Below are 26,884 nucleotides of genomic sequence, written 5' to 3'. Positions count from 1 at the left end.
AGTCCTCCTGTGCCTCCCCCCGCCTCCCTTCTAACCTGAATTTCCCATGCTGGCACAGCCACGAACAGCCCCACAGACCCGAGCCAGACCCTGCTAGGAAGGGGCTTCCGGCTGGGCGGGGGGCAGGGCTAGGTGGGTCCTGCCGTTGCAGAAGCCTGCCGGGGCTTCCCCTGGGTTCTACTGCCCCTGGCTCCTGTCAACTTTGACAGAAACCAGGGGCAGATAAGTATTAATTTTCTAAATTTTTTAGGGTCCCCACAGGCTGGATCTGGCTTGTGGGCCATATTTTGCCCACCCCTGATCTAATGGATGAAAGAAATGGGCTTTTCTGTGTTGTACCATGATGTTGAAGGACCAAGTTCTAAATCGGAGCATTCATAACCCAGTTCAAGTCCTTTGTCATCCTTTTCTGACAAAACTAAGAGCAGCACCTCACAATTATTATAGTGCATTATGAAAAGTTCGAGAGAATTCTCTTGCCCTCTTGCTGTGCTCATCTACTTTACTGTCTGACATAACTCAGAGGACACAGCACTAATGTTTAAACCTAATGATTCACTTTACCCTGTACTCTGCCCCAATTTTTTCAAGATGAGAGTGCATCTCCAGAAGACATAGAAAAGGTTGCAAATTATGTTTTACACATAAACCTCCCAAGGATTACACAGCAGCTAGCAAATACACTTGAGAAAATGAGAAACCTCATTACACACTGTGAGGACTATGAAATAAATCTGGACAAGCTAAATAAACAAGTGGAGGAAGCTCAGGCACTCTTGGTGGAAGCTAAACAAGCAGAGTGAGTAGAATCTTCTCTTGCTGATGTGATGAGTCTGGATAAAATTGTAATGCATGCAATACAAACATATTTAATTAGTGAGGTCACACATCAGTATGTAGGGAAGGGGTTATGCTGGCTATAAAGAAGATAAAGTTTAGGGCTTTGAACACAGCAGGTTTTATATTTTCATGTTCACTGGAGCCTCTCCAGTGGTAATGATCCATGTCCTTTCTCACCACGTACATCTGCCTAAGTCAGAAAAGGTTACATCTTTGCTAAATCTTGACTCCTCTCTCTGCTGAACTGGGAACTATTGAGACCTTATATCTGGGCTATGGGGAGGTTTGCTTCCAACATAGGAATTTTTTGGGGGGTGGAGGACGAGAAATTTTGTTCATGTCCTGGGCTGCTCCTTAGCCACCCTTTAACTTTAAAAGCATCAGCCTTTAACTTTAACTTCTTTGAAGAAACAGGTAGATGTTGCATTTTGCTTTTGGAAACCCACAGTTCCAGGGTTTTTTGAAAGAGCTGATGAATGCTGTTTGGTCAAGGATATAGGGCTCTATTGATGCATTTCTGGATTCATCTGAGGATGTGTCTTATTATGCCAACACACTGCAATTATTTATTTAGGGAAGCAGCTAAAGCTCTACCTCCTTCTGATGAAATGCTAAATAACTTGAAAAAAGCTAAAAACACTCAACAGCAAACTAAAGACACCGTCAGCAGGTTGAACGGAGACCTACAGGGAATCGGAATAAAAATCTCCCAGGTATTTCTGGGTATATTTTTCTTAAAGTCTTTTTTCTAAAACAAAGGTTGCATTGGCTCAAAGATCTCAAAGATAGATTGGTGTAAATGTACACTAAATGATAAGAGAATCTGGCCCAGGTATGGTCCCCAATCCACTTTAGAAGATACATCTTCTTAATTGTTTGGTAATAATATCCTTCAGCAGTGAGGAAACATGTTGTGTAAAACTTATTGTTTTCCTTTAGGCTGAGAATCAAGTAAACAAGGGAAATGATGAACTGGAAGACTTGTCAGAAAAGATGTCTCAGTTGGACAATGAAATTGCCACATTACAGGCAAAAATGGTGACTAACAAGAACCAAGCAGCAGAGGCCAAAGCAGATACAGAAGGGGCACAGGAAACAGCTCTGGACTCTGATAAAGTAAAGTATTCAAGGGGGAAAAAAAGTGTTCCTTCCTATGTGGTTTGTTGCACTTTTCAATACAAAGTGTTACAGTACAATCATGCTCCTGTGCTCCTCTTGAGATTCAACCTTTCCTTTATGACAGATCCAGAAGCATTTATTTCTAATTTAATTTAAACAGCAAATTATAGTCCTGTTTGCTTATAGCAGTATAAATGAACACAAGTATTGAGTCTTTTCATGATACAAATGATTGCACTAAACAGAACTTCATGTGAGAATGGAAGTCAGTTAGTGGTAGAGTAAATTATTATTTATGCTATGAGTCACAAGTGTTCTGTGCCTTACTCTGTCCCTTGTCCTTCAGAGTAGTGGTTCTTTCCTTCCGGCCCTAAAGACCAGATGAGTGGTATAGAGCCAGTCATGAGCAAGATCCCACAAACCAGATCCAGCCATGAAGCAACCCTATGCACCAATGAAAAGGGCCGTATCGTCTGGCTTGCAGGATTCCCCAGGGGCACAGAAATTTGAGTGGGGGACTGGCAGGTAGCATTAATTGCCACAGCTTCCAAAGCCATGCATTGCAAACAGGTTTTTCACATTCCAGAGATGTGGCAACCCCTCCTTTGCTGCCAAATTTCGGAATTGGGAGCACCACAGGTAGGCTGACATAGCCCTGTGAGCTAAAGGTTGAGCACCACAGCTTTAGAGAAAACAGTGAACATCTGTTCTGTTACAAGCTTAAATCAGTTTCTGATCACTTAAACCAGTTTGTGTGTAATATCTGTCCCTAACCTAAGCAATCCAGTAGTAATCAAGTTTTGGCTCCCACAGCGCCCTAAACCAGGTAGGGATTGAGCCAGAAAGTAAATATTATGTAACCAAAACTATAAAACTTGTGTTATGACTAGTTTATTAAAGCTAAATTAAGCTGTGTGCCCAAAAAAAGAAATGTAAACAAAACAATTAAAGGAAAAGAAACTAGGGAAACATGCTTTTCAAAGCTCACTGAAATGATATTTGCTTTCCATCTTCATCCCCTCTGCATTATGGGCTGTTCAAATAATAGTTTATTTTGATTTCTGCCATTTTTTTGCATTGTCAAAGCTTCTTCCCATGTGTACTTGTCCTAGGTGAGGGTTTTTTAGAATTTAAGAGAATAAAGACCATAGGTATGCTCCAAGTGAGATAATTAAAGGAGGTAGAAAAATCCCTGCTCTCTTCATATATGGCAAGTTAATTACAGGGTGCATTGTTAAACAGAATAATTTTTTTTTGTTTGGTTGGGGGTTTTTTTGTTATAGGAATTTGCCAACCTTAAAAGAAAATATACCATTCTGCAAGAAAAGCTAAAACAGAAGGGGCTTCTGAAGGAAACTTTAGGGAAAGTGAAGCAGCTGAAAGAAGAAGCAGAGAAACTAGCTGAAGAGACTGAAGAAAAAATTAAAAGAATAACAGGTGTCACTTTTCATTTTCATGCCACCAGTGAGAGACCCAAGAAAACTGTGGAAACTACAACCTACAGCAGGGTTTCAACCTTTTTAACAAGTGTACCCCTTCTACCTATGAAAGGATACAAGTGTACCTTCATAGGCAGCCACCCCAAAATTTGCTGTAGGCCCCCAACCTCCCCTCCCAGTGTTGGTGCTGCCCACCCTGAGCACAGTGTGGCCCAGCCCCTGCTGGGAAGAGCCCAGTGCCACCCTGGCCCCAGCCTGCAGTGGCAGCCTGCCCTGCCCCGTGCAGATCCAGGGCACATGCCCCACATGCCTCCTGGGGTGCATGCAGTGGTAGGAGCTGCCACCCCCTCCCTGCACCCCCTGGACAAGCCACAGCTCTGTCCCGCACTCACCACGCCCTGGGCAGTGCTTGCCCCAGCTTCACTCCCTCCAACCACCCCCATGGCCCTCTCCCTTCCCCCCACAGACTTACCTGTTGGGGGGCGCTTGTGCTCAGCCCCCCAAATTTTTTTCTTCCTTCACCTATAGCAGTCAGTCGGGAGACCAAGCTGGGGTAGGGGGCAGGGAGGCACCACAGTGTGCTGTGTGGGGCCAGCAGCACCCAGGGGAGAAGCTGCCACCACACACCAGTCCATGCCCACCTGCATGTACCCCCTACAACCTTTCTAAGTACACCTGACCCCCCAGTTGACATCCCCTGACCTAGAGACAAAATCTACCCACACATGTTACAATGATTTACCTAAATCACTTAAAACAGGGTTTGCACCACAAGCTATATTTCTTAAAGCCAAGTCCAAGGTGTTGTGTATACTTAACTTGCTCAGCCATCTCCACCAAGCCACCAGATCACATACACTTCCAGATGTTTCTGTTGGGTTCGTATGAATCCACTCAGCAACTGTGTCATCAACATGCACCCTGGGAAGGCAGCAGCTGCTGAAAACACTGTGTACCAGTTGGCAGAAACTATGGGAGGGTGGTCCATGCCTGCCTTTTGCTAGCTGATGCCTCATTCCACTGGCAGAGATAATGTAACTGCTGGCAAAAAGCAGGTTGCTGCTACATTTGAACATGGATGAAGTCATGCAGTTCTGCTGGCAAAACTCTCTAGGGTAGAAGAGACCTACATCTATTTAAGAGTGTGGGTCCAGATGTTACAATGATAAAATTAATTGATTTAAAAGGAAACCTAAGACAACAGTTGTTTAGACCAAATCTCTAAACATGACCCTGCTGAGTAACTACAGTTTCTATTGGAATCAGAAGGTTTGCTTGGGAACTGGGGGAAAAAAAGCTTTGAAAAATGTAATACGGAAGGAGGTCTTACCTGCAACTGGAACCAGTAGGAGGGGAGGGTGCTAAGCATCCAGCAGGATCAGGTTCTTGATGTCCTAAACTGACTCTGTGTACATTTTCAAAATACAGGTGAATGAAAACCTTGGTACCTGGGAGCCTCTGTAGAATATCTGCTTCAGCATCAGCCTCCCATAGCTGTTTACTTCTACTGTAGTCACATACAATATAAATAAGAGTTTCAGTAATGTCACCACATGAGCAAATCTCCAAAACATATAGCAGAGTTCTGCCTAATGGTCCCAATCCTGTTTCTGCCGAAAGGCATGATAATTCTGTCATTGCTCTTGCAATGGCACAGGGTTGAGCCCCAAAATGGATGTGCACCTACTATGTTGAATCCATAAAAATATTACATAAAAAAAGGAAATTAACCCTGGAAGCAATTTTTTCAGGATAAAGAGGAAGCGAAAGAAGAGGAACAAAAGAGAATAAACCTAAAAACATACTGAAAAAAATAGTTCCATTATTTCAGAGCATTCCACAACCATTCCAAAACCCAGCTGCTACAGAACCATAGGAAAGTAGGCCTGGAAGGGACTTTGCAAGGTCATCGAATCCAATGCCCTGCTAGGTAGGATGACTGGTGTAATAGAAGTGAAAACAAAACAAAACCTGTCATTCCAACCCTGCATAAAACATTTCCTTTTAGAAATATGATTGTTTTTCTAAAACGATATGTGAAGAAAATGGATTTTATCCCCAGATATTATTTACACAATATTAAATATTATTAAATGTCACTTTCCTCTTACAGATTTGGAAAAGAAGCTCCAAGATCTGAATCAAACTAGACAAGATAAGGCTGATCAACTAAAGCAACTAGAGGATCAAGTAACAGCCATTAAAAACGAAATAATGGAGCAAGAAAACAAATATGCTACATGCAAAAGTTAGGACCTGATAAAGTATCATGTCTCAAATGCTGCTGGAAATTTGTTGACGCCTTAGTTTGTCTTTACCATTTCTGATCTTTTCAGTATCATATGACTATATTCTTTCTGTGTGGTGCTTTATAGAGAGAAACTAATTTTCTGTTGATTATTAGTCCAATTTAATGTACACAATGATAGTTAATGATCTTTCAGTAAAATACTTCATGAAGTAAGCAGGGTATGGTTTTCATGCTGGCTCAAAGCAATGAGGCCATCCCGCTTCTCTTGCTGTAGCAGAAACCACCAAAAAAAAACTCAGCCAGTAACAGGCTCAGCAAATCTACGTGATCCTCAAGGATCAATCTCCCCTGGGTCTGCCACCAGTTGATACCTTACAATCCTGCCCCCAGGCCTGCACATCTCCCTCCTGTGCTCCCCCAGTTCCCCAAGCTCCCTGCCATGTTTGTAGAGAAAATTACACAATCCAATGTGGAAATCTAGTTGGAAAGGGGTGCTGTAAGGGTAGAGGTTACAGGACTGAAAAGAAGATACATTTTTTCTTTGTCACGCTCCCATATGCACATTCCCATACCCAATTTACCTTTGCCACAGATCCACTCTCAAACTCTAGTCATCTTAGCTGGGAAAGAACTAAGAGAAGTAAGCCTGTCATAGCCAGTAAAGCATGAGCACATGTGCACCCTGTTTTTTCTCTGAAGATACACATAGGAGCAGGGGGCGACACATAGGGGGTGCATGCAGGGGCACGTGCACGCCCTGTGCGTAGTGGTGCACCCCCTGCAAAAAGGCACCACCACCACTGTCTGCAGGTGGTCCACAATCGCCCCTGGCCGCTCCTGGTCAGCACTTGCCCCCCGCTGCCAACAGTGCCAGTGGTGTCCACAGGAGCTCCCCGCTCACCGCCGCTGGGCTCCTGCCACCATGATCCTACCACCACTGGCGCAGCTGTGCCTCCCCAGCCACCAGAGGCATGCACTGTTCATGTGTAGGAGGCATCTCACCTTAATCTCATGCAGCCGTGGGACATTATTAGATTGAGATGGGTAGTGATTTTCCTTTCTCCCACTAGGTGGAAGCAGACAAACGAATTGTCCCAAATGACACTGGGGAAATAATACTGTAAATTCACTATTTTCAGTTTACTTTGGTATGAAAAATGTTTTGAAAAAAAATTTCATTTGGGATTATTTATCTAATCATGTGAAAAGGAATATAAACAGGCTGAAGTACTCTAAAATAAAAATGACACAGCTATAAAAGTTTATGCCTGATTCTGCAAACGCTACGCAGGCATAGAGATTACCACCAAGAAAAATCCCTAATAAATTTGGAAATAAGCATGGAGCCAGACCAGATGCTAAAATGGCTATCCACTTAAATGGCCAAGCAAACTGTGCTGAGGGTAACTGGCTATACTCTTGACATTTATAAGCCCACAACTGGACACTTTGATCTGAAGTGGGAAAGATCCAGGTTGTTCTAACTGAACCAAAATAGAACCAGTGTTTCTAAAAACTACTAGATCTGCCATGAAACTGCAATTGTATCAGGATTTGAACTCTGTTTTTGTATTGGCTACAGTGAATTCCGTTAATTTGCTTCATACCTATGAACATTGACAGCCTGATCCTATTCCACCCTTGGGGCATCTAGATGGTGTTAGGCACCTAAATGCAATTCTATTTAACTTTGTTCAGTCCCTGAAAATCCAGTAATGCATCTACTCTTGTAACACCATCATTTTACCCTTCAGTCTGCATCATGAAGAAGCAGGGAGGAACAGAAAGAGGACTCCCCACTTTTTGTATTAATAGTTTTTCAGGAACTTGAGCAACATGGAATCAGTTTGCACTTAAGTGCCTAAGGGGACTGCAGCCAGGATTGTGGTGAGTGGGGCCACAGTCCTTTCCCCTCCCCCCACAGACTTACTTGCTTGGGAAGAGGGGCATCTATGCTGATCCCATAAGAGTAAATTTACCTTGCATATAACAAACTATGGGTCTCAATATGCTCATTGCATAAGAGCAAATTCGCATATAAAGAACCTGCATGAATCAAGGGAAACCTGTATACCACTTTGGCTACCATGATATACAGTTTTGAGTAATCACGGTTTCCTGTGGTTGCGCATCAGCCTGCCACCTGCCATTTTTCCCATAAGCCTTTTGTCTTGCCAACCATGGTTTTCTCAACTACGGCAGTTTTCAAGAACCTAACCCCAGTGGTTGGTGACGGAAATCTGTATAGGATTAATACTTCCTTTTAATATGAGAAACTAGCTTTAAGGAAAATCACAAGAAAGAACATTTTGTGCTGGGATTTTCAGAAGGAAATGAGGCTCCCAAATCCCAGCCTCAGTGTTAAGTATTATCAGGGTGATATACCACATATTCCTCCATGAAGATCAATCTTATCTATAGAGTAACAATATTTTTACCTCACTTGTCCAACACGGGTATCCTATTATCTGATTTGTCTGTTTTTTTTCTGAAGGACAATTATAGCTATAATTATCCAGAAGATTAGAGGAACGAGTTGAGATGGACCCCAGGCAACTAAAGCCGGCTTTTGCAGAATGTAGGATTCTCTGCAGCAATAAACTACATAACATTTACAGGTTGTAACACTGGGAGTGTGGTCTAAAACATTCCTTATCTAAAGGCAAGCATTGTTTTGATCCAGAAAAGATAAAATATCCAGAGTTGGATTACTGTGTTTAAGAACTGAAGTAACATTCAGGGAATTATTGGCATAGATGAGATTTTTAGGGATATTGTTCAAACCAACTGCCCTGGGCAAAACAGTGTGCCTTAACAGTATAATAGATTTTATTGTGCAAAGTGATGCAACCAAATTACTACTTTCATTAAATCTAAGAAAGACATCTGCATGGAGGTATGCATATATTTTTTGGTTTAGTGCGTATATTATTCTATAAAATTCTAGTGCTTTTAAACATTTTTCTTCCATGTGGAAGACTTCTTTACAAATGAGTACAGTACAAATAGGTAAGAATATAGCAACTTGACTTACTTCACTATAATGAAATCAACGAACTACATTTTAATTGGAAAACGAGCCAACTGCTTGTACACATCCCTTTGTCTAATTAGAAAGAAAGTACTCAACTTTTTTGTAAGCATCAACATAGACAACTGTACTTCAGCTGGCATCCAGTGGAAGGGGCTTATCCTGCTGCTTGTTGGGGTGGGCATACCCTGCTGAGGTCCCCCCGGATGGGGGTGGAATAGTTCCCCTCCCTGCCCCTGTCTAAGGGGCTGTGCCGGCAAGGCTCTGGCCCTGCTCCCCTGCCCCCGGAGCGGTGAGGGGGGAGCAAACGTGATGGGGGCAGCAGCCCCTGTCACAGTGTCCCGGAGTGCAAGCCTCTTCCCGGGGGGTTGGGGCAGGGGAAGCTGTCACGGATGAGTAGTGGCAGTGGTGCTGGTGGGGGAGCTATGGCCCCCTCCGAGCCCTGGTGCTGTCAGTCCATGGCAGCGCTGACTCAGGGAGAGGCTCGCGCTCCCCACACACTATGAGTCTACTATCTAGTGCATTCATCAAAGCAAGATATGGACATAACCACTTAGACTCATTGGGAGAGCTGGCTAGTGGATAACAATCCCATTTACCAAAACTTTTGAAACTTCTAAGTGTTTTCACTGCTCCTTGGAATGAAAACAAAATCATTCAGTGTTTTTGCAAAATTACATGTGATAGTTTGAAAATCTAATTCAGAGTCTTATTTCATTCCTAAGCATTATTACCATGTTCAGACAGAATTGTGATAAATGAACTTGGTTACGTTCTGTGTTGGAATAATCTAATCATCATCATGCCAGCTATCCCAATTCCTGTTACTACAAGGCATGTCTATACTAAAGATTGAAGTGGTGAGACAGCCAGGCTAGCTTTGGTACTAGAATCAGTCTAGTCACAGACATGGAGCTCAACGTGAGCTAATTTACCTACCCTGACATTTTGTAGGAGAGAGCAGCCCTAAGATACTGTGAAGAAAAGAATGGAGAGGAAAATTCAGTGAAGAGACCGGGGTGAAAAATGGGATAGAGGGGATTAAAAGAGAAAAAATCAAAAGAACATTAAACAGTACTTAGACCAAGACACTCACTCACACCTACTGCACTAGGTATGGGGCATAGATGTGCTGCAAACTTACTGTGCCAGGCAGTGTCAAGCTAACTACCCTGTGCTGCTCTGTGCATGCTACCTTTCGAGTCAGAAGCAGGGTAGCCATATTCATGACATCCTGGCAGTGCTAACCAGCATGAGGTGCTAGAGCACACTGTTGCCGCCTTAAGACTGTTGTGTGGACATGCCTACAAAATATCTGTTTCCTTTATAGCTAGGGACTTCTAGGCACAACATATTCCAATGTTTTCTTTTTTGCTAAATGAAGTATTTATATTTATTAAGTTGTAGTACTGCTTTAAGGACATAAGTGAACTGTGATTGAAATAGGTTTTCAAACCTAAAAAAATGTTTATTGGCTATCAGAAAAGCAGGGATTTCAGAAAAAGCAATCCTTTCCCCCTTTCACTTAATCATGCCTTGTTTCCTGGACATCTCTAATGCAAAATACCCACTGCTTCTCCGGTCAAGTTTTCTGTGTTTTATTCTAGACCAGGGGTTCCCAAAGTTTTTATGCTGTGGCCTGGCAAAATGTGGCCCTGAAGTGGCCCGGGCAGGGGGGAACAAACCCTGTACTGCTGTGGGCCCTGCAGGAGCCACGGCCTCTCCACCCAGCTCTGGGGCAGCTGTGGTTTGCCAGTCCATGGCCACTTCCAGTCCAGCAGCCAACCATGCTGCAGATTAGCAGCTGGCCTGCCATGGTCTGGCGCTGGGCTGCAGCCCCAGGATTGAGAACCCCTGTTTTAGACTTTACCACTGACTGGGTGTTTAACTTTTAGAGTAAATCATTTTGAATCTCGGTGTTTGCTTATCCGTCTGGTAAATGGGCATCTTTACCTACTGCAAAGGGGTTCTGTGAGGCTTAACTTTTGAGATCACTCGCACATCTACACATGCAATTAATACAAAGCAATAAACTCCACTGCATATCATACCAGAGTTTATTGCTCGCAGGCATGCCATTTAAATGTGTGCTCAGGACCACAGCACATTGAGCTAGGTCAGAGCAGGCCACCCCCCCACCACACCCTTTTTTTTTAAGAAAAATTTTCGTGTCCCAAGTCAAATCAGCCAAATCAATTCCAAATTCATGAGTCATGCAAGAACCACATGTGGCCCTACTACCAGCAAGCATCCTCCACCCCAGCCTGGGGCTTCAGATGCTTCCAAATCCTTTGGCCGGCATCCTATGTGCAGGCCCAAGCAGAGCAGTCCTGGCTAGCAGGGGGTCCGGGGTAGTCAGCCTGCCAAACCAGGGCTGCTCTGACTCAGCTCAGTGTGCTGCGGAGGGGCTGGCTGGAGGGCAAGAGTGCTCCAGTGTGGGGTTAGCTGGCAGGCAGCCTCCGCACTGAACCACCCTCGTGCCCCAGCCAGCCACGTCAGCACCTGCATGTGCAGTGCTGAGGATTACATGACAGTAAACATCTCACGTAGATGGGCCCATTGAATGACACAGGGCATCCTTAATCCATGCTCTATAAGCGTGCGGTAGTCCTTAAAGCCACCAATCTGGCATAAATTTAGATCCGTGTGTAATATTTATTCATGTGTCTAGTTCCACTGACTTTTCATCTGGGTAAGCATTGCAGGACAACATCCAGATTCATCAAGAAATTCCCTGGATCACCATTTCACAATAATGCTCCATCATCAAACTTAAATACTTTTTTTTCTTGTTTCTCAGTCTCCAGAAAGTAGAAGCCACAGCAGGAAAGGAAATGCTTTCATCTTTAAGACCAGCTTACAAGCATTTATTTACTAGTAAAACTTTCCTCTCTGTACTAAGCTAACTTTGTTGCCTAATGATTAAGCCCATGTGTGCCCCTTTCTCCAACCCAGGGAGTTTAATAATTAGGTCAGAGGAGGAGGGGTGGTGTAGTCACTGTTTGCCCCTTGCAGCCACATTCAGCCCTCCCCTGCTTTTCCCAGGGACTGATAAGGAGGAAGGATAGCTCCCACTATGATAATAAACTGCTTCACACTTCCAGCAAATCCTGTCTCACCAATATCCCCTCCTGCCCCACTTTCCCCCTGAATCTACGGGAAGGAAGAAGAACTCTTTGTGCAACAACACTCACTTCAGCATGCACCACTAATGAGAAACAGTACTCAGTTCCTGTCTGCTTCCATTTATACTGTAGATGAGGCCATACCATGTAGGCTCTTGTTTACATACCAAGACCCCATCCCCAATGTAACTCCGAGGTGCCTCTAAACAGTTCTGGGCATGGCTGGTTAAACACATGACCAGAATTCCCCCCTTACACACTTACTAATTGGTTACTAACCCCCGAATATTAACTGAATAGTTAGAAGCCTAATGTGGCACATGGCAAAATGACTGAATGTCCTGCATTATTGGTCCTGATGTCTCCAAGGACCCCCTGAAACGGCACTTTTGTCCCAAACTTGAAAAATTTGTCCTGGCTTGGTCAGAAGCATTGTTCTGCTGAAAGGACATGGACTGGCACTGTCTGATGACATATGAATCCAGCCCTACGCCTTTGAGTTCAGGAGGTAGCCACAGGTGGAGCCGAGTGGGGCAATGGTGGATGTGGGCTGTGTGCTGCAGGCTTGGGGCTCTCAGCTCTGCTGCCTTTGCCCTGGGGACCCCACACAGGCTGTGCATTCGCTCCCTGCCCCATAGCAGGAGGCACAACTCACCACCCCCACTGCTGCTGGGTGGGCAGGCAGTGCGTGGCCAGCACAGGGCTCCCAAGGCAAAGGCAGCAGGGCAGGAAGCCCCATGCCCACAGCAGGCAGCCTGCATCCACCCCACACACTAATGCAGGGGGGCATGTGCTCCCTCCATGCCTCCCCTTCAGGGTGGATGCAGCAGCAGGGAGCCACTCCCCCAGCAGCAACCCCTGGATAAGCTGCCTGTGGCTTCATCCCACTCCCTGTCCTGGCCCCATTCACTGCTTCTGGGCAGCACCCCCAGCCCCAGTCGCTCTTTCACCGTGCCTTGATCTGCCCCCCCGCCAATATACTTACCTGCAGGAAGCTGCTCTCCACAGTGCATGGCCGTGTTTCAGGCTATGTATATGTGTGCAGCTGTGCACATGCACATGTTGCCCCTATGTCTCACTCCAAGCAGCCCCTTGCAGGCTATAATGCTGCTCACCTGCAAGGAGAAACCCATCATTTCCCATGGGAACGCAGGCATCTGGGGGTCCCTGATTGGCAGGGGCCCTGGGCCCAGGCCCTGCTGGTCCATGCGTTAATCCACCTATGCATTTATAGGGATGCTATCCTGTAGGGTCTGAGCAGTAGATGCCTGTGCATCTTCCCCACCTAAATCCTAGCAGAACGAACACGGGGAGCAAAACCCAAATACTGAAATCTCTGGCACAGGCTTCTAGTGCTCAGACCCTAAGGGGTAGCGCCCCCCAAAAATGGTACTCCCATACATGTTAAAGCAGAGGGAATGCCAACACACAGGGCTTCTGAAAGAAGTGCTGTCAACAGGGCTGCAGCTGTGGTGGTCCAGGAAATGTACAAGAAAAATGTATCCAGGAAATAGATAGTCATGGGAAATGCTGGGCAATTCTGGGGGCACAATGTAGTGAAAGCTTGTGTTGTTTTGGTGGTGAGCGGCAAATGCCCACAGGCACTGCTGGCAGCAGCCAATCTCAGGGGGTGCACATGCCCTCACGTGCACCCCCTATGCATCGCCAACGCAGACATGAACGGAGCTGTGTGACTGGTAACAGGCTACAAAATGTCAGTTGCTGCTGCAAGCTGGATAGGATCAAAATGGATCTGACTGCATCTGTGTTAGAACCAGACCCGCTTCCACCTTCTCCTTTAGCAAAGCCCTAAAAGCCCCTTACACCCACACGCTTCACACAATTAAACACACATGTCCTCTCATTTTGTCCTTTGACATTTTACTGTTGGGTTAAAATAACATTTTAAAAAATTCCTCTCCTGTATTGTTAGTAATACCTGAGATTAGTAAAAACTTAAGCTTTTGGCTTTTACATTGTTTATGTTTCTGTGCTAAGCTTAGCTGTGGCAGGGCCAACAGGCATCTATCTCTCTTTCCAGATCTCACAGCAAGGCTGCGGTCTGGGTTGCAGGCTGCAGGGGAACCAGCAATGCCAGTGCACCCCGTGACCCGGCTTGCACGGAAAAATGGTGCAAAAACTTTTTCAATTTCACCCTTTGTCATCCTTTGAACACACGCCCAGACTAACACTCGCTGCCAGTGCCACTTCAGTGCTCACCTCTGCAGAAAAACGCTTCTGCACACAAACAGCCTGGGGGCCTCAGGACAAGTCACAGACGAGAACTGGCCATAAAGCGGACCCGAGTTCACCCTGTATAGTTTGGGGGCTTGGCCAGCGCGACGCGGAGGAACTGCCCCGATCACATCTCGTGGCTTTTTCATCCCATGCTCGGGTTCCTGTCCGCACCCAATCTGCCTTTGTCTCCGGCCGCCGGCGGTGCCAGCCCGGGGCATCCCCGCCGCCTTCCTGCCCGTGCGGGCACCCAGCTCGGCCCCGGGGGCGAGCGGGGGCTGCGGGAAGGACTTCCCCTCGCCCCGGCGTCTCAGTGCCGGGCACCGCCGCGAGCCCCGGCTCTCCTGGAGCGGGACCGGGGCAGCGGCCCTTCCCGGGACCCCCGGGGGCTCCCTCCCCGCGGGCCCAGCACGCCGGGGCACGGCCCTGGGCCGCCCCCTCCTCACGGGACCTGCCCCTCGCGGCCGGCCGCCGCCCCCAGCGCCTGCGTGCGCGAGCCTCCCCTCCCCTCCGGCCCGCCCCGGCCCCGGCCCCGGCCCCGGCCCCGTGTGCGCGGCGCGGCGCACTCGGCGGCGGAGCTGGGCTGCGGCGGCTGCTCGGACATGGGCGGGCTGCGGGCGGGCGCGTGGGGGCTGCTGCTAGGTAATGCGGGTGCGCGGGCACCCCGGGCCGCTCCTTCCCCTGCTCTCCCTCCCTCCCTCACGCGTGTCCCGCTCGTCCCGCTCCTTCCCCTGCTCTCCCTCCCTCACGCGTGTCCCGCTCGTCCCGCAGGGCTGTGGGTCGCGGTCGGCGCGGCGCAGGAGCCCGAGTACAGCTACGGCTGCGCCGAGGGGAGCTGCTACCCGGCCACAGGCGACCTGCTCATCGGCCGCGCCTCGCAGCTGTCCGCGTCCTCCACGTGCGGGCTGCGGCGGCCTGAGCCCTACTGCATCGTCAGCCACCTCCAGGTGAGCGCGCCGCGCCCCGGCCCCGCCGCCAGACCCGGGGGTCTGCCAGCGCCGCGCGTGGGAGCCCGGGGGAGCGTTTCCCCACCCCGGCCGGGAGCGCGCGGGAGGTTTCCCGTTGGTTTCCGCTGGGTTTGGCGCCGCAGCCGCAGCCCGGCGCTGTCGTTGCGGGCGGGCTGTGGGGCCGGGCGGGGCCCCGGGACGCAGGAGCCGCCTCTGCTCGCAGCCCCGCACGCGCCCAGCGCTGGCAAGAGCCGCCGGGCACCCACCCCGTGTCTTGACGGGCCTGAGCAGCTCCGCACCCAGTTCATGCCTAACCCTAGTTCGCGCCAGTAACGGGGTGTCCCTCTGCCTGCCTTCGTGAAGGGCTGGATGTGGTGGAGGCTCTCGAGCCTGTCAGTGACTGCTTGTGGTTTTGTCTTGGCTGGTTTTTTTAAAGAGCTGATGATGAAAACTTGTCGAACTTTGTCCCAGCTACACAGTAGGTCCAACAAAAGATATTGCCCTGAGAAATCCTTGCCTCTTATGGAAAAGTCTTGGTAGCAGCCCCTGATCTCCCCTTTCCTGGGTGACGGCCTTAACTACCAGGGTACAGGGTCTGACTCTCATTCTTTCTCTCTCTGGCCCAATAAATCTTGAATTTTCTTCTGGCCAGTGCACAGCTTTCATTGGAGGATGCAGGGTACCCCACCCCCAAGTTCAGAATAGCTTTTTAGCCTGTTTGTTAGGACCCTTTCCTGGAAGGTGGGAGATGTGGGTTTGAGCTCCCTCAGGCAGAGATTGGAATTACACCCAGGCAGTCATATCCAAGGATCTGACTTTTCTCTGTTTAAAAACTGCAAATTCTCTGATTTAAAAAAACGTGCAAATTGTCTGATTAAAACCCCCAAAATCTGTGATTAAAATGAAACACTACTAATATATAGATACAGATAGATAAAACTTGAACACAATGTTTTATTGATACATTTACAATTTTAACGCAATTTGGAAGCCTACCAGTACCTCAATCACTATAATAAAATAAATTTTAAATTCCTATACATTTTGGCATTTGATTTTGGGGGGGTTTTTAGCATGGAAACCCAGAGCTCTCCCTCCCCGCTTCACTCACCAGGTTACGGGTCCAGCTGCAGCTGTCCTCTCAACTGCTTTGTGGCACTGAGCAGCCCTGATAGATACACCTGTGCCCTGCCCCTGTCATTGCCCCTCACTCCCAAGTCACAGTCCCCAAGTCCTCCTGATGCCTCTCGCTCCCCACCCACAGTCCCCTGCTCCCCAACCCTGCTGGGGGGGGCCCCCAGTTACCAGGGCTATGGGACCGGGGACCCAGGTCTGCAGCCCCCTGCCCCCCGCAGCAGCACCCGAACCCCAGCTGCCAACTGCAAGAAGCTGCAGCTGCTGCAGCCCCCGTGGGGAGTACAGCATGGAGCCTGGAGCCCAGCTTCCTCTCCCCAGTGAGGCACAGCCAGAGCAGAGCCCGTGGAGGGGCCACAGATGCAGACTGCCCACTGCGGGCTCAGGACTCCCTGCCCTACTGCCCTCCCACTGGCACCTCGGCAGCTCAGCAGGCTGGACATGGCAGAGCGGGGCAAGGCAGAGAAACTCAGTGCCACTGCCACTAGCCCCATGCTGTCATGGCAAGTGCCCAACTGACAGTAACAGGGGGCACAGCCCCACACCACTACCCCCGCTGCTGCCAGGTGGGCAGGGGGCACCTCTCCATGGCAGCGTGACAGCAGCTTGTGACGGCAGCACCAAACATCCCCGCCCCGCTCTGCCCTGCCACGCTGAGTCCTGCTCACTGGGCCATGGAAGCCCAACTCGCTTCCTCCTTCATTATGGGGGCCTCAATTTCCCCCCTACCCCCAGGCCCAGACTTATCTGTGGGAGCTGCTCTCCAGGCTACTTGGCAGCCACGTGTACATGTACATGTGCACAAGCACAGGGCACCCTGCCTGACTACCTTCCTCCTGCTCCCCACAGCCCTCTGGAACTCTGCCAGACTGGAAGGGGAAACCCACCTTAACCCACACTTTTCTCTTTTAAAGGAGGAAATCCAGGTTTTTCTCCTTAAAATGAGAAAATCTGGGTTTTACCACTTTTTTCCATCACAAACAGAAAACACAGATCCCTGGTCATAACCCTGGCTGTGATTTAAAAGTAGAAAGAGCCCTGATCAGGTCTTTGTATGAAAGAGTACAGGGGATCATTTGGGGCTATAGACAGAAATATCTCCCAGAAAGTCCTGAGTGAGGTATCTGAGAGAGAACATTCAGGACTCACCCCTGCCCTCAGTCTGTCTTGTTTGGTTGAGCACAGCTGCAGGCTGAGCTTACTAACATAGGTGTAGCTCCCTGAATTTTTGGCTCAAAATATTTAAATGCAAGAAGTTGTAGTTTATATATAAAGTGTGACCATTTTAGAAATAATATGCTAGAATTCAAGTAGACCTTTGTTTTTATTCCTGTAATTAAACATTCAGAGGCAAATGTGTCCATGATTGTTTCAGCACCAAAAAAGGTGCAGTGTTACTCTGTTAGACTGCGGATTTGGAAGGGTGCTGAGTGCTCTGACCTCTGCCTGGCAAGAATGGGATTTAAACATCCTTTGTGCTTTGCAAGAGTGGACTCTAGGGTAATCTGTTCTGCTTCAGCTGAAATAACTGACATTTATTATAAGGGGGGAAGGATTGGATCCTTCTTTTGGAACCATATTCTGCAATTCTGGAAGATTCTTGGGCTCGTGTTTTAAATGGGAAGATAATGAGCATAACCAGGAGTCACGATGACACAGACATTACTATTCCATGATTCCAGAGTCTGGTTTGGGTAGGCTTCCTCCTGGCAGGACTCCTAGGCTAGCGACAGAAATTACACATAAACCAGTATAAGTGATCAGAAACTGGTTCAAATCTGTAACACAGAGACATTCAGTGCACATAAGCCACTTTCAAAATGGCTAAAACCAATTTAAGATTAAAAAACCTGGATGGATGTAGTATCAGACGTAACTGGTTTAGGTTAAATCGGTTTATTGAACTTTGTCCCACATCCCCTCCAGATTCAAGTTAACTCACAGTCCCCCAGGATCCCAGGATGCTTCACACCTCCCCGCCCACAGGTTGGGTGGGCTAGCCTTGGCCCAAGCGGTCTGCTCCAGATGAGCAGGGAGGTGTGCTCTAGCACCCCCCAGCTTCTGGCCTGGGTCACTGCAGGCATGTGGCTGCATTTCTGGAATCAAAAGAGAATGTCTGTTCATTTACTTATCTGTTCAATCTATGTACTTTAGACTAACCAGCAAAGATTGAATTGATTCAGCCTCAGGCTTTTTGACTGTCTGTACTTAGCCCTAGAAGGTACATGGAACAGAAGCCCCATGAGTTAGGGACACCTAGGAATAAGGGTGCACTTCAATATCACTTACTAGAGCAACATGTCTAATGCTCCAAATCATGGCTGTTAAAGTATACTTTTTATTAAGGGCAGAATGAATATATGGCCTCCACTCTGCTAACACCGCTTCCCTTGATTATCCTTGTCGATTTCTTTTGGCATACACCCTATGCTTTCCTGGGGATGCCCATCATGCTTGGAAGGAGTTCTCTGGAAAAGCTGACAAAGTGCCACATTGTTCTCCTCAAACCCACCTGAACTACAGTGCCTATTTGACATTTGACATAATTCATAGCTGGTGTGCTGGAGCTGCCACTGACTGCACTGTTCATAGATCTCTTGCCACTACCTCATGTTCATCCTCCTCTGTTGTATCTACCTATTGTCTCTTGTCTTAAAATGAGAATCCCCACCCTCTTTTGGGCAAGACCTGTCTCTTTGTTATATTTGTACAGTGCTAAACACAAATGGGTCCTGGCACGTTAGGTACCTCTGAAGTACACATATAGTATTATTAGTAATAATAGCTGATATGTTACTGTTGTTCTATTTGGGAGGGCTATTCACTAAGGCCCCCATTTTCAAATTGGGGCAGGCCAGATTGGCTCTTCTTAATCACCTGTTAGTCAGTCTTCTGTGGGGGGTCCACCATGAGGTGCATGTCCAAATTGGGGTGGTAGGCTTTAAAGTTTTTGTACTGAAGGATGAAATTTCTTCCTTGCCAAAAGGACCCATACTAAAACTGTAATGGGACCTGAGGCCTATGGACCTTGCCCAGGCTAATTAAAATGGAGAGAATTTCGCCTCCCATTATTAGAAGCAAACACTGTGTTGTTCAGTGTTTGGGCCTGTGGTTTTAGGGATGTCAGCACAGTCCATTTACTAGTATTTTGTATATATCAATATTTATATTTGAGTTGTGCTAGGATGTCAGTATTACAAAGGATATTGCCTGACTTTGGTTTAAATAAAAACATACTTCCAGTAACACTTACATGTTATTGAATGCCTGTCGTAATTTCCCTCTTGTCCTTCAATTTACATCAATTCATCAGAGTAAATATACTTCCTTTCATTTTTAAAGTAAAAAAAAAATTATTTTGATTCATTCTGCACTGGGTAAAAAGCTGAATATAATATTAATGTGTTGATCTAAAGTACTAAAACTGTTGTTGTTTAGATCAGTGTTTCTCAGCCCGTGGGCTGTGACTCAAAAGTGGGTCACAAGAATATATGAAAGGGTTGTGAACAAACTTTAAAAATGGATTCGCCTTTAAAGGAGAAAAATGTGGGAAACTGCAGCTTTTCCCTTGCAGGCTGGCAGGGTTCCAGTCTGCAAGGAGCTGCTTGGGGCTCCATATGCCCAACACACCCACTCCCTGCCCTACACACTGGGAGGCTAGGGTCTGGGGGTGGGGGGCAGCAGGTTGGGAGTAAGGGGCACTGGATTAGGACTAGCCATCAATGTTTACAATGGGTCCTGGTACAAAAAAGGTTGAGAACCACTGGTTTAGATAAAATAATTGATGCTGGATTAACAAACGAATGGTCTGCATGTTGCAGGAGGACAAAAAGTGTTTCACGTGTGACTCCCGTGATCCCTTCCATGACACTCTCAACACTGATAGTCATCGCATTGAAAATGTGGTCACAACGTTTGCTCCAAACCGCCTGAAGCTTTGGTGGCAGTCAGAAAATGGTATGCAGTTCATCTAGGAATCATTTCCAATTATCATAATGGATTATCCTTGATTGATTTAAGGGTTCCTCTGTGTGTAGTATTCTCCAAAGCAGCCATGTCTGCCTAGTAATTACTGCTGCACAAAACTTTAGTCCCTTGAGCATGTCTGAGTAAAATTAGATTAATTTCAAGTGATTCTTTTTATTTTAGCAGAGTTATGGACTTTAGATGAGTATTGGTAAAAGCTATCAAATCCTTTTTTAGACAAACTGCTTCCAAGCTTTTCAGTAATAAAAATCTTTGTAAACTAGGTCTAACAGAGTAGAATCACACTGTTGTTTTTAGAGAAAGGGGATGTGGATGATGCTCCAACTTTTTTAATTGGGCAGACAGATGAGAAGGATCTGGCAGCTGCTTCAGTGCATGCTGGGAACTGGACAGATGTAGCATCCATTTATTCTCTCCCCTTCTGGAGGAACCAAGAATCAGGGCTGTTTGTTCCTGTCCCACTGCTTCTACTCCCTTACATTCACAAGACTGTATTCATCTTACAAAGAACAAAAATGAGCTCTGAAACAAAGCAGACAGAAAGCCATGTGCTCTTTTGTTCCTTGTAAAATTCTTTTCCAGAATTTGTCAGTCACTTTTACTTTTATGGTTGTGCTCTTGGTCTGCCTAAATATGGAACATAAAGAGGCTGTACTTCCTCTAGATGACTTAGTCTGCTCTAAAGTTTGTAAGATGCACTTTTTAAATGAGAATAGTGGCTAACAGGCTAACATGTTTGCCTGTTACTGTAAGCTCAGTAACCTGATGATGTTTTGCAAAACTGTCTACTGAGGAAATGTTTACATTTAAATCCTTTTTAACAAGTTAGATTAATTCAGCTATCTGTTTCTAGCGTTTCTAGTTTAGCATTCCAAATAACTCATGTTTTTTGCAATAGACTTGGCAAGCCAGCAGGCAAAAAAGTTTTAGCTCATAAGGTCATGCAAATGTCCCTCAACAATAAACAACACACAATGCTTTCTGTCCACTTCCTATTTTCCTGCACTTAGGCATAAAGCAGCGGAGATCATCGTGCTATATTCTGAACAAAACTGTAAAAATTTGGAAGTGCTGTATTATTCTTAGCGGGCTTTTTAGTCTTTTCCCCTTCCTTGACATTGTTTTATTTAAATGTTACTCACTGCAATATAATCAGTATCCAGCTGTTTCAAGAGATCTTTTCGCATGCATCAAATAGTTTTTGGAACTGATTGCTTTTTGTTTCTGGCAATGGTCCAAAACCTTTACTACACATAGTTATATAACACAGCTTGAAAAATGCTCTCTTACTTGTCCCTTGTAAGTGGACAACTTTGGTGAATAAGGAGACTTGAATAAGTAGTTTCTGAAAAAAAAATGAAGCTTTAATTTTAGAACATTTCTACCCCTGAAGGTTGCAAAAAGAACTACAATAGAGCTGGGCCTATAGGCTTCCTAATTGTCTGTTTTTGTTTGCATCTGCTCCAAGTTAACTTGTCAAGATTAAGTGGCTGAGTGAAATCAGCAAGATTTTTGTTTGGCAGTAGCATAACTGAGATGTGACAGCCTGGGCAGCACCCTTGGGTGCTGTCTTTGTGACTGGGAGCACAAAGAGAGCCAGTGATGCCATGGTGGCTGACTGCGCTGCTGCAATTGGCATTGCAGAAGCCAGCACTGCTCTGTGTGTTTGCAGCTGTCCCGGATGCAGACATGCCCTGCTACATCTCCAGTGCTCAGTTTCGTTCCTGATATTTGCCCTAAGGGACAAAACTGACCTGCATCATGTCAGTGGCTCACTACCAATCAGAAGACTAGATGCTGGCCAGAGTTTGGTCATAGAGTTATACCTGATTGAGGAGGATCTAATAAAAAGAGATAATAAAGAGATTGGAATGACACCCTCGTCGTTTTCAGGCTCTGGAGTGGGGCAAGAGAGAGAGATTGAGGGTCTTGCAATTGTAAGAAAAACCCCACTAGACAGTAACTGATAGAAGAGGTGGAGCCTTTTGCAGAGGCTACCATTTAAGTGTTGCCAGCAACTAAAGATGAGTGCAGGGCTTCTGCCTGTCCCTTTCCAGCCCCAAGCCCTCCCTTGTATCATCTTTTGTTTAGCAACTTTAGCTCATTTATACATTCTAAAATAAAAACAGTGTTCCCCAAACTTCTGATACCTGGGCACCCTTTTTCCAGATTAAAATTGGCAGCACGCTTTACTCACTTGTCTGCAGCTCCATATCTGGGTTGGGGGCCCCATCCGGTCCATGGGCCATCTTGCCCATTTTTCACAGCATGCTTCACACTCTCTGTGGCACATCCTTTGGGAATCACTGGGTAAAAGTAATGCAGTTTCATGTTCTTCTACATGGGGACAAAAGGAAAATCACTCTGCACTTTGCAAATGGCAGCAAGTGAAATGGACATCCCTACATGTGAAACTAGAATAGATGCATACTGGGCAAAGAACATGCACTACAGAGAACCTACTGTATATACCCACTGGGTACTGAGCCAGTGGATCACTGCTGTGTATAAGTGTTCATTCCTATACTGTTTCCAAACTGTTTCATAAACTCACATTCCTAGGCAGAGAACCATTTGTGTGGTACCAGAATTCTTCTGATTGAGTTCTCAGAGGTTATAACTCCTAGTAGGAAGAATCGTGATTTATTTCCATTGAATAAAGTCCTTGTGCACATGGGGAAGGAAGTGTCAGCCAGGGTTTCAACCTTGTAAAATTGCAAAGATTCCCTTTTTTTTTTTAGGTCTCTGCAGAAGGCTTGATCCCAGATGAGTTATGCACATTGTGTATGACTTTGGATGAGACCCTTAATTTCCCTGTGCCTCAGGTTCCCATTTATAAAGCATAGCAACTTGTACCACAAATACTGGGCAAAAGTTAAATGCAGTAAACACCATAAGACCAAGTGCACTTACAGCACTTCATAAATGCAACAGGCAACCCTGCATTGCATTACATTTAGAAAATTGTCAAATACTGTGTCTTCAGCATCCCCACAGCAAATCCCTAATGTTTGTTATAACGCTAATCTGATTGGCAAGGAAAAAGGGTCTTTATCCTAACATAGTGAAGAGCTCTTTAGAAAATATTTGAGTTAAATCTTAAGTGACAAATGCTCTTATTTACTGTGCAGCTTCCTTTTTCTGTTTTCTGTAGGTTTGGAAAACGTAACTCTTCAGCTCAATCTGGAGGCTGAATTCCATTTCACTCATCTCATCATGACCTTCAAGGTGAGGAATCCATAGCATTCTCACAAATCACAAACCAGAGCACTGTGTAATCTAATGTTTGTCATGGATGGTAGTTGCAGTCTTAACTGGCTGTGTACCTCCTGGCTTATACCTATGAAGATACTTATATAGGTCAAATATGTAATGTCCCAGATTTGAAGAAGCAGGCCTTAATATGTGCAATTAAAATGCTAATAATTTTGGAATGTAGGGGAGATTGAATTTATAAGAATATTAGCTTCAGTTATAACTGACTCTTCCAGTATGCACAGATAAATTCTGCTTTGGGTGAAGCCCAAACTTTTGTAAAATGTAAGATTAAAGCCCTCTTATTGCTTGTTTGAGCTTTGTAACAAAAATGGAAGAAATGGCCTGACTCTTAGAAGGGCTGACCACACCTCTATTCCTCTTGAACTCAAATAGTAGGGATGTTTTGCAAATTATTTTTTGACGTTGAGATTGTGGAAAGCAGCAGAAAGAGTAGCTGGGAAAATCTGCTTATGTGGTTGTTTTTATTGTGTGTGCTTTACAAAATGATTATTAAAATCAAATTATATCAGCAAGGTCTTTCTTTAAAATTGGCTTTAGTATTTCTTTTCACTTGGCAAGTGAAGACATTTCCAGGAAGAAAGAACATCTGTATACAAAGTGCCTTTGTTTCTTTTCAAGCAGATGTCTTGGAAACACAGATTATGTACCATATGTCTTAAAGTACGTGGAGGCGTTAGCAGCAACTTCTTAGTTCACATTTTGCTGATACTTATATTTATTGTAGGACTAAAATTCTAGTTCTTTTCCATGTAAATGATGTTATTCAGGCTCCAGATTTTACATATTAGGTTTTAGGATAGCTGTATTTTTGGTAGTACAGTACATTGGCAATGTGTAGGGGATACACACAGGTGCACCTGCACCCCCTGAGATTGGCTGCTGCCAGTGTGTGTGTGTATAACTTGTCAACTGTCGTTACATGTATATTCATATTTCTAAACTGGATGTGGAAGGTGCAGGACTGGACTTGGGCATGTGGAAACAGGACAGCTAGAGGGGGTGACCTGCAGGTAACCATACCAGGCTGAAAGGAGTTGTAGACTGTGAAAGGATTTCAAGAACAGTGTGGCAGTGCAGGGATCCATGGGCTGTAAACTGTTAGTTGAAGCATTGTCTTTGTCCTGTACTTTTACTCAGTACAGTGAATTCCCTGGTTCCCAGAGACTGGAGCTCCTAGGGGATATAGTAATATACAGTACACAGTAATAAAACTTGAATAGCTCATCACATACATAAATATTAGCATTGATCTATGGACCCAGGAGTTTTAGGAGGAGGCATCTAGTCTTGACCTGAAGGCATCAGGAGGTAGGAATTCACTGTTTTCATTTACTTATTCAAAACCCTGTGGAATTCCCTTTCATCTGCAAAAACACCAAAACCTAAACCAAGACTTAACTTTGACCATAGACCTTTTCGTGGATAAATGCTTCATTCATTGTATACATTTCCAGTGCCACATAGATATGTGTTGGTAAAATATCACCATTTTTGACAGCACCATTGAATGAGGTTGGAATTAAGGTGTAAAGGGTGAATATAAGTGGCAGGGATTAATATGTGCATTAAAAGAAAGTCCATAGTAAAAATGAAAGCCTATATGCTGCATAGTGATGGATGTGGGTAATACTTTGAGTGAGAAGCACTTGACACCACTCAGGGAGGTGCATGTTACTTTGAGTGATGGCATTCTTCAGTTTGTTCTGGTGCGATTTGCACTTGACCAGCCATAAGTCTTAAATTGCTAGATTTTTGTTTGGTATGACACAAGTCTGTAAATTGGATGTCAGTTTTAGGTATGAGGCACCAATAGACTTTGCTTGTAGCTGTAACAGTAGTGCTCTTATCTGGCCTTTTTAGGATCTTCTGTAAATATATAACACTTCGGTGAACCTTGTCCTTACTGCAAGCCATATATTAAATCCATGTTTGAATTTTAAATTTCATTTAATGTTTTAAGTGATTATAATTCCAGATTAGCCAGGATTTTAAAGATGGGATTGAGTTAAGAATCTTATTTATCCCAATAGCTAATTCTTCTTGTAATTGCTATAATACTTGTAGGCAAGTAGAAGAGCCATCCACCTTAGATAAATATCTAATTCCAGAGTTTGGTCAAAGCCAGCTAAAACAATAATTGGAAGTGGAGCGTATTTGTACAGAATGAAGATGAATTTCATACTTGGGGATAAAACAATTTTTAGTTCAACCAACAGGATAATAAATAAGGTACAAAGGAAGATAGTACAGACAGATATCAGAGGAAAAGGTGGAAAGTCTTATTACACTTCTCCATGCAAGAAGAAACTTAGCAAGGCTCTCAGAGAACAATGTTAAGAAGGGAAAAAAACTATAACTGGATACCCACCGTCCTTCTCATCCTTCCCCTGTGTGACAGGAAATGAGGGGCCCATTAGGTTTTCCTGTGGGTCTGGACTGAATGAAGAACAGATGAAGAAATAAGTAATGAGGGAATGTGTTTTCTTCACTGAAGAAAAGAAACTCAAAAAATGTTCTAAAAAATGTTACTCTCACATTGATTTTGAATAAGACTCTAGAATCTTACCAGCTGTATATTTAAAGACATGTTTTAAATTTATTGCATTACTTGCTTGTTTAATTATCCATTGTTAAATATTATTTTAAAGAAATTCCCTGGTTTGTGTCTGATTCAAAAGAAGGCTTGGCCATATTCGGTTTCCAAAGCCTGTCCTGTAGTAGTAATAGTAGCACAAACAGGAGGAAAAAAAGAAAAAAGGGTAAAATTAAAAATATTTGGGGTAAAGATAGGGCTGGAGTTTAAATCCTGGCACACTGGTTGTTTGTTCTAATTGAGTGATGGAGATAATCCAAGTAACGCTTACATATCATCTGATTCATTCTTCTCCTTCTTTCAGGCATTCCGCCCAGCTGCAATGCTTATAGAAAGATCATCTGATTTTGGAAAAACCTGGCAAGTATATAGATACTTTGCATATGATTGTGAGAATTCGTTTCCTGGAGTTTCAACTGGACCCATGAAGAAAGTAGACGATATCATTTGTGATTCCCGATATTCTGACATTGAGCCTTCAACTGAGGGAGAGGTTGGAGGGTTTTTTATATATACGATAAAGACTTTTTCTTTGAAAATTTAAGCTTCCTTAATTTAAAGGCTGATTCTTTAATTTTCCGTTCTTCCTTTAGGTCATATTTCGTGTTTTAGATCCCGCTTTTAGAATTGAAGACCCATATAGTCCAAGGATTCAGAGTACGTGCAGTTACCTTACATTTCCATGTTAACAAATGTTTTAATTAATTTTTAACAATCAAAATGATCATCCTTGATCAGTGACATGTCCTGCAACAAGAGCACCACACTTATGGAACTGTTCTCTCTCCATGAGCTTTAATGGGGGTCCACATAGGGATAAAAACCAGTGTCTCTAACTCCCAATAATTTTATCATGAGTTATATTTGGTGGTTTTCTTAAAGCCTCAGCTGCTGAGTCATAGGA

At 45.1% G+C, this 26,884-nt stretch overlaps 2 protein-coding genes across 7 annotated transcripts in view; both read left to right on the top strand.

Annotated features, from left to right (window-relative positions):
• The window catches only part of LAMB4 (laminin subunit beta 4), a 96,964-nt gene extending 84,931 nt beyond the window's left edge, over window positions 1-12,033 (top strand). For 2 of the 6 annotated variants that reach the window (XM_090042039.1, XM_090042038.1), the window contains 5 exons: window positions 592-799; window positions 1,415-1,553; window positions 1,780-1,956; window positions 3,243-3,396; window positions 5,512-12,030. In XM_090042039.1, coding sequence (XP_089898165.1) covers window positions 592-799; window positions 1,415-1,553; window positions 1,780-1,956; window positions 3,243-3,396; window positions 5,512-5,651 — 818 coding nt within the window. In that variant the 3' untranslated portion in view covers window positions 5,652-12,030. Of the gene's footprint in view, window positions 1-591; window positions 800-1,414; window positions 1,554-1,779; window positions 1,957-3,242; window positions 3,397-5,511 lie in introns of those variants that run through there. The other 4 variants (XM_090042040.1, XM_090042041.1, XR_016441731.1 and 1 more) reach the window with 4 other exon arrangements.
• A 2,165-nt stretch (window positions 12,034-14,198) lies between these two features.
• LAMB1 (laminin subunit beta 1) overlaps window positions 14,199-26,884 on the top strand; it is a 70,665-nt gene continuing 57,979 nt past the window's right edge. Inside the window, exons 1-6 of the mRNA XM_090042037.1 lie at window positions 14,199-14,682; window positions 14,812-14,987; window positions 19,943-20,078; window positions 23,263-23,336; window positions 26,285-26,473; window positions 26,574-26,637. Of these exons, the coding sequence (XP_089898163.1) occupies window positions 14,643-14,682; window positions 14,812-14,987; window positions 19,943-20,078; window positions 23,263-23,336; window positions 26,285-26,473; window positions 26,574-26,637 (679 nt within the window). The 5' untranslated portion in view covers window positions 14,199-14,642. The remainder of the gene's footprint in view (window positions 14,683-14,811; window positions 14,988-19,942; window positions 20,079-23,262; window positions 23,337-26,284; window positions 26,474-26,573; window positions 26,638-26,884) is intronic.

Source organism: Crocodylus siamensis, chromosome 4 (genome assembly GCF_052110815.1).
Source record: "Crocodylus siamensis isolate JL-2025a chromosome 4, ASM5211081v1, whole genome shotgun sequence".
Classification (NCBI taxonomy): Eukaryota; Metazoa; Chordata; order Crocodylia; family Crocodylidae; genus Crocodylus; species Crocodylus siamensis.
Note: the sequence above shows the minus strand (reverse complement) of the source record. Positions and strands in the feature narration are given on the sequence as shown.